Genomic DNA, 6,996 nt, shown 5'->3' with positions numbered 1-6,996 from the left:
AAAAAAAAAAAAAAAAAAAAGAAGGGGACAGAGAAGGAAGGAATGAGCCAACAGTCGGCCCAGAGCAGCAGCGGTGAGCGCTCTGCTAGAGTAGGCAGCTAGGTGCTGCTTAGGCCCTCCAGGCCCATCGGATGGCACTCTGGAACCCTGAGTCTCCTCACAGTAGGCATTTCTTTCCTTCCCTAATAGTGTCCCCACAATATCAGGGATGACCACGGGCAGTGCCTTCCTGCCACTTGAGTGCCTGCGGCTCTGCTTCCTCCACAAGCCCTCCAGTCTGCAGCCCAGAGCTGTGCGCATGGTTTCCGTCCCACATCCCAGTCCCTAGCCAGACCTGAGAAGCTCTCTCCGTTTGTCCGAGGCTCTCACCAGGAACCTGACAGAATGGAATAGTGTCCTAATGTCCTGCTTATTTACCATGAAAAGTAGAATTGAGTTCCTGTGCCCACTGCAGTGAGGCACGGGTGTTCTGTAGGCCAGGGGGCGTTGCTCCTTTAGAGGGTGTCTCGGTGCAGCCCAAACCATGTCTGGAGAAAAACTCACCTGCCCTGCCCATGCTGCCTTCATAACGGCCTGAGGGCAGCAGGTGCCAGGCAGCCTTGCCCGTGTTACAGCTGAGGACCGAGGGGAGGCGAGTGGGGAGAACAGTAGATCTCATTATTTGCATGTGTGATTTTTCTCCCTTGGCAGCGAAAAGGACAAGATCACCACCAGGACACTGAAGGCCCGGATGGACTAACCCTGCGCCCTGGTCCTGGTTTCCTTTTGTTATTTTTCTTTTTAATAAAATTGCTTTTCTTTCACTCCTGCTTGTCTTTGTTTGGTGCCAGAAATTGAACCCAGGCCCTTGGCCATGCTGGGCACACGTTCCGCTAGCAAGCTACACCCCAGCCGTTTTCTCTGAACTTGCCTTGGTTTGTTGGCACACATGGATCTCCTTCCTAGTCACCAGCTGACGCCTGCGCTGTGCTGGCCTGGTCATTCACACAAGTGTCCAAATCCACTTGCTAAGTGGTGTTGCAAGATTATGAACTGGTGTTCTGTTTGACCCCCAAACCTAGACCTCCTTCATGAAGCTCTGTTGGCAGTCTTCCATTATTCAGTGCAACAGTGGAATCTGGCCAAGGACCCATGAACAATTGAGGTCAGCTTTTATCTTCGTCTTCAGTTCATCACCTGGGATGGTGGGGCGTGGTCTCCTCCTTCACGCTGATTTCATTGACAGAGTACTTGGAGCACCATCTGGCTCACTGTAGCTTATCTTGAAGCCTGCAGCTTCAGTGCCCCAGTAAGTGGATGTTTGCATGGCTCCTGGGCAGCTTCTGTATTGTCTGGAGGCCCATTCAAACTCACTCCTGTTTAAAATAATTGTTTGCAGGGCTTGGGTGGGGGAATCGAGCCCAAGGCCTTCAACATTGGGAAGTAGTCTACCATTAACCACAGCCTAGGCTTGTGTCTGCCTTCCATACACACAACCATGGTGGGATCTGGCTGCCTTTTTTTTTTTTTAAACTTTTCTGAATCAGAAGGTCTGGGATGAGCTAAGAGTTTTGTTTCTGAATCTCAGGTGCCACTGATAATAGCTGGTCCAGATCCACATTGAGAGCTACTAAACTAAATGTGTGTGTGTGTGTGTGTGTGCGCGCGTGTGTGTGCGCGCGCATGCACATGCACACATGCACACACTGGGAATGGAACCAAGAACCTTGCACATGCTAGGCAATCACTGAGAAACACCCCCAGCCCAAGTACTATAAGGTACGCACATGCAGATGGAAAGTTGGAGGCACACAGGGATGCTGCAGTCAAGGCCACAGCCAGTTGGGAGATACGGCTCCTAGCCACTGTCCATAGCTGAAGTAAGGGAAGGGGCGGTACATGGTGCTTATCTGTTGGCATCCCACCCAGGGCTGTGACCCGACCATTGCATCTCAGAGTGTCCCACCCAGAGCTGGGACCAGACCATTGCATATTAGATTGGGCTGTTGTATTGCTTCTCCAAACCATACACTGACTTTGCCTGTGCCTCTAAAACGGGGACAGGATTCTAATTTTAGAGGGGTGGCTGCATCAAAGGACTCACATACCAGATGTACACAAAGCTTTTTGAGTTTTATTTTGTCCTCCAGTTGGAGATTCATTTTAACACGCATGCATTTTAAAACAGTAACAGGGGCTCGAACTGTTCAGAGCAGACATTAGACAAGCACAGGGGTGAAAATTCCTATTTAAAAAAAATGGAACTTACAGCCGGAAATGGAGAAGTCACAGGTGGTGGGTGGTACTTTAATCCTGCGGTCCCAAAGGCGAATCCAGACTTCATTCACATTTTGTGTGTTCAATGTTCTGACCTGCTGCCAAGATGTGCTGAGCAGATGCCCCTCCCCAAATGTAAGGACTCCCCCTTAACAGAATTGGCTGCAGGCAGGGAAGTGACAAGCTCTCCTAGTATTCCCTTCCCCAGCCTCCTTCCTGGTGTCAACCTGCTGATGGACAGTTGAGTCTTACTCACTCTTCCTAAGTGGCATACTTCAGAGGAGGACTAGGCTGGCAGATTTTGAGCAGCTGTCTAAATGTGTCTCCCTTTGGACCCCAGCCCCCATTACTGCCACAAAGAGGTGGTCTCTAAACTCAGGAAACCACAGCCGCTGTCACACTTTGGAGAAGGTCAAGTGCTAGAAACAGCTAATGTTCTTCCCTCTCAACCTGAATCGATAAAGACAACTGGGGGATTGAACTGGCTACTGAGGAAGTCCTGGGTCTTTGGTCCACCTCCCCAGGCAGGCCTGGCACACTGAAGAGGGCAGGGCTCGGCAGGACTCCAGCGGCTTCTGCCCTGAGCACTACCAGGGGACCCGACCTGTTCATGCCTAAAGCCCAGGATGAAGAAAAATGATTTGGGGAGGGAAGAGGAAGAGCTGCCTGTGGGGGGAACTAGAGAGCCACTGAGAACAGCCTGGGGGCCACTCATGGCGCCAGCTACAGACCAGTAACCCCTGAGCTAGATGAGGAGAGATTGAGCGTTGCTGCAGAGCCTCGCTCCTTCCACTGGGAACACAGCCTGAGGCCATTTAGTCTGTTAGCGTCTTCACAGTACCCTCACGTCAGCTGGACGTGACGCGTACTTTCTCCGCTTCACTCTCCACTAGAGGGGCGGGGACCAGAGAAGTTGTAACTGGACACTACACGGTAAGTGGCCTGATGAGATAGGATTCCGTCCCCTTTCTGCACTCAGGCCTCACCCAACTGTCTGGGTCTTTACTCTTAAAGTTCTACTCCTGGAAGACCCAAAATGATTCTGGATGCCATAAGATGGTTGGGCCGTTCTTCCTGGCTCTTGCTTGATGTCCAGAAAGTGAATGGTGGGATCTCAGAGGAGGGCGCAGGTGTGTGTGTGTGTGTGTGTGTGTGTGTGTGTGTGTGTGTGTGTGTGCGAGAGAGAGAGAGAGAGAGAGAGAGATATCACTTTGAGATTGAAGTCAAATAGCACATCTTTGTCACAAAGAGGAAGAAAACTTGTATGAACCAAGATAAATAGCTTTTAAACATATGAATGCCAAAGCAATCAGAGGTTTTGGAGACAGCACAGAGAATGACCTTTTAAAAAAAACAATGTAAATAAAGTCCACCAAACCACAGCTCAAATATTTTGACCCACTCAACAATACTGTCAGGAAAACAAAGAGCATTTGAAACAGAATGCTACCTCTCAAAATTGTAAACAATATACAAAAAAAAAACCCACAAAAAACAAATCCCCACAAACTCAATGTTAAACAAGTTAGATCTGATAGTTGCATGATAAGATTGTTACACTTTTCATACGCATGACAACAGGATCAGCCAGGAACCTCACCTTCCAAGCTTGGGGCTACTGGAGCGGATCCGGATTTTTCACCCTTGATTGTTAGGTAGGAAATCACATCCAGACATTATTCCTATATAACCTTCTCCTAAATTAAAACATTTCTCCTTGAACCAATGGTTCTGAGTACTTCCCTAAGACCCTTGTGGCTCTGCTCCCCAGAACCTTATCTATACTCTTCTTGGGAAGAAGTGTGGCTCCCACCTGCCTCACCAGGCCTTCGACCCAATGTGACACCCTAGGAAAGAAGCCCAAGACTGCTTCCTTTAGCGCTGGGTTGGGAGGACACCGCACAGTGGCTCCTGCTCTCCAAAGCTGAGCTCGGCTAGTTTGGGGGGCAGTCACAGGAAGTCAACTATTCACCCGAGATAGTTCCACAAACCCGCTTCACATCTTTGGGGTTATCTACACATTTTCCATCTCATCCTAAATTCCTGATTCCTTCTGAGGGTTGGGAGGAGGCAGGAATGTACCTCTCCCAGTGCAGCCCAACAGGGCCATTTTCCTTCCTGGCCACCAGTTGCTCTGGTGGAATTAGAATGACTTGTGTAGCTCCCTTCTGAGGCCCTGGGCCGGAATCCCGAAGGAGGCTGCAGGGTGCGTCGCTCTTTCCCAAGGAGGCCTTTAGGCAGACCCCAAGTTCAGAAAGGGTGAGGGGCAACAAGGAAAATCAGCCCTGAGGCTGGGGATGGGTCAAACCCCACATCTGGCCTCCAAATAGGCTTTCCTGGGTCACATCCTCAAATGACTCAGGCAAGCTCAGGTGGAGCACCTTGCTGGCTGAAGCTGTCCAGGTAGAGAAATCACAGGCACGGGGGAGGGCCAGACACCTACACAGTAGGCCGGGGCTCGGAGTGGTGTCTCTGCAGGGAGCACCCAGGTACTTAGGGCTCTGCCGCTGACCAAGGCCAGTTACAGGTGACTACACGCAGAGGTCAGGAGTTAGGATGTGGATGATGCACACGACCCTGTATTAGTTTCTGGGATTTTTATCCAAAAAGAAACAGCCATTGAAACACAGGGGTCCTGATAATGTGAAGATGCTCTCTAGTTCCCCTTGAGCCGGTGGGAAGCAGGCTTGACAGACATCAAAGTTCCAGGTCGGAGGCGCAGATGGCTGGGTTGGTGAACACCAGGTTCTTTGAGAACCAGCTGTCTGAGGGCCCAGCTGCTTTCCGGGCACTCACCATCTCATGAAGATGAACCTGTTCCCCCCTGAGGCCTCTGACTCTGGTCCAAGATGCTGGGGTCAGCCTGCAATGTTCTTCCGCGAAGGCAGCATGGAGAAGTGGATGCGACATTTCACCTGAACCCAAGGTGGAAACACGGAGGGAAACTATGCACAATACTCCAGGAAATTCAAAAGTCCGTCTAGGAGATACCAAAACATGGCTGCCAGAGACATCTGGCCTCCTCTCGCGGGGTCAGCGCACTTGCTGCTCATGGCCCCTGTGCCAGTCTTAACTGAAGGGAACCGAGAGCCGGACAGGACAGGGAGGGCGGCTAGGGTGATAACGTGGAGCAGTATAAATAGCAAACCCGGAGCGTTGATTTTCAGAGACAAACCCAAATAAACCCACCAAGTCACCTCTAGCCCCAAGGTATCACAAAGGTTACAAGATACCAAAGAGGGAACCCCGGAGGGGCCTATCAAGGGCGGGCAGGAAGGAAGGCTACATCCTATGGGCACACGCACAAACAGCATGTCTCCCTGTAGCGCTGCTCTGTGTCCTGTGTCACAGGCTGAGCCCCTCTACTAAAGCCCTCCTGACCCCCCTCTGCTCCCTACCCTCTTTAGCCCAAACACACCCTTTCCCTCTCCCGACCCCTTGTCCAGCAGTCTGGCCCTGGCAGAAGGTAGAGATGACTACGTCAGGATGTTGGACATGAACTCATTGAAGCGTTTCGAGTACTGCTCCGGGTTCACAGTGGATATTTCAGCCCCTGCCTGGAACACACAAGATGCAGACTCGGGTCAGACGGGGAGGGCACAGCTGAGGGGATCGAGTCTGATGGAGCCTTTCTACTTGTTTCCTTTTCTTTTCTTTTTTTTAAACAAAAAGCAAGCAAACAAATGAAAAAAAAACCACTTAATCTTAGATCAGTGGTTCTCAACCTTCCTAATGTGTGACCCTTTACTACAGTTCCTCGTGTTGTGCTGACCCCCAAGCATAACATTATTTCATTGCTACTTCATGACTAAAATTTTGCTGCTGTTATGAACTGTAATGTAAGCATCTGATATGCGACCCCTGTGAAAGAGTCATGTGACCCCCAAAGGGGTTGCAAACCCCAGGGTGAGAACCACTGTCTTAGACAAAAAAACAATTGTTCTAAAGATTGTTTTGGATGTGTGTTTCATGCTAATCTTGACTGACACAGTCTTCCTGCCTCAGCATCCTGAGCACCGATGTGTCATGAGGCCATGAGCCTGACCACAGGCCACCTCAGGAAGTGGTGCATGTATCACGTCAGAGCTGTCTGACTGATGGACCACAGAAGCAGTAGAAACAAAGGCTCTGGTCTCTGTGAGGGCCAGGTGTGGAGAGTAGCAGCTAGCAGCCCGAGGAGAACTGGCCTGTGGGGAGCAGTGCCAGCATGGAAACAGGGCTATTCTTGGTATCTAACAAGATGCACAGCATGCCCGGCCGCCCAGGGGGAAAAGGAACTGGCAGCTCGGGCCCAAAGGCCAGACAACTCTAGGGAAAAACAAGTTGTTTATTACCTGGTTAGGCAGGGAATGGAGCACAAGGAAGGTGGTAGGGAGCACAGGGGAAGGCAGGAGGGAGCACAGGGGAAGGCAGGAGGGAGCACAGGGGAGGCAGCAGGGAGCACAGGGAAGGCAGGAGAGAGCACAAGGAAAGCAGTAGGGAGCACAAAGGATGACAGTAGGGAGCACAGGGAAGGCAGTAGGGAGCACAAAGGAAGCAGGAGAGAGCATAGAGAAGATGGTAGGGAGCACTGAGAGGGCAATAGGGAGCACGGGGAGGCAGTAAGTAGGGAGCACAAGAAGAGGCAATAGGGAGCACGGAGAAGGCAGAAGGGAGCACACAGGAAGGCAGTAGGGAGCACATGGGAGGCAGTAAGTAGGGAGCACAAGGAGAGGCAGTAGGGAGCACAGGGAAGGCAGT

General features: G+C 51.1%; 1 protein-coding gene across 1 annotated transcript in view; it reads right to left on the bottom strand.

Annotated features, from left to right (window-relative positions):
- Positions 1-2,093: 2,093 nt before the first annotated feature.
- Pip4k2b (phosphatidylinositol-5-phosphate 4-kinase type 2 beta) overlaps positions 2,094-6,996 on the bottom strand; it is a 31,184-nt gene continuing 26,281 nt past the window's right edge. Inside the window, exon 10 of the mRNA XM_005368312.2 lies at positions 2,094-5,813. Within this exon, the coding sequence (XP_005368369.1) occupies positions 5,733-5,813 (81 nt within the window). The 3' untranslated portion in view covers positions 2,094-5,732. The remainder of the gene's footprint in view (positions 5,814-6,996) is intronic.

The sequence above is a fragment of the Microtus ochrogaster genome, unplaced genomic scaffold (genome assembly GCF_000317375.1).
Source record: "Microtus ochrogaster isolate Prairie Vole_2 unplaced genomic scaffold, MicOch1.0 UNK31, whole genome shotgun sequence".
Taxonomy (NCBI): Eukaryota; Metazoa; Chordata; class Mammalia; order Rodentia; family Cricetidae; genus Microtus; species Microtus ochrogaster.
Note: the sequence above shows the minus strand (reverse complement) of the source record. Positions and strands in the feature narration are given on the sequence as shown.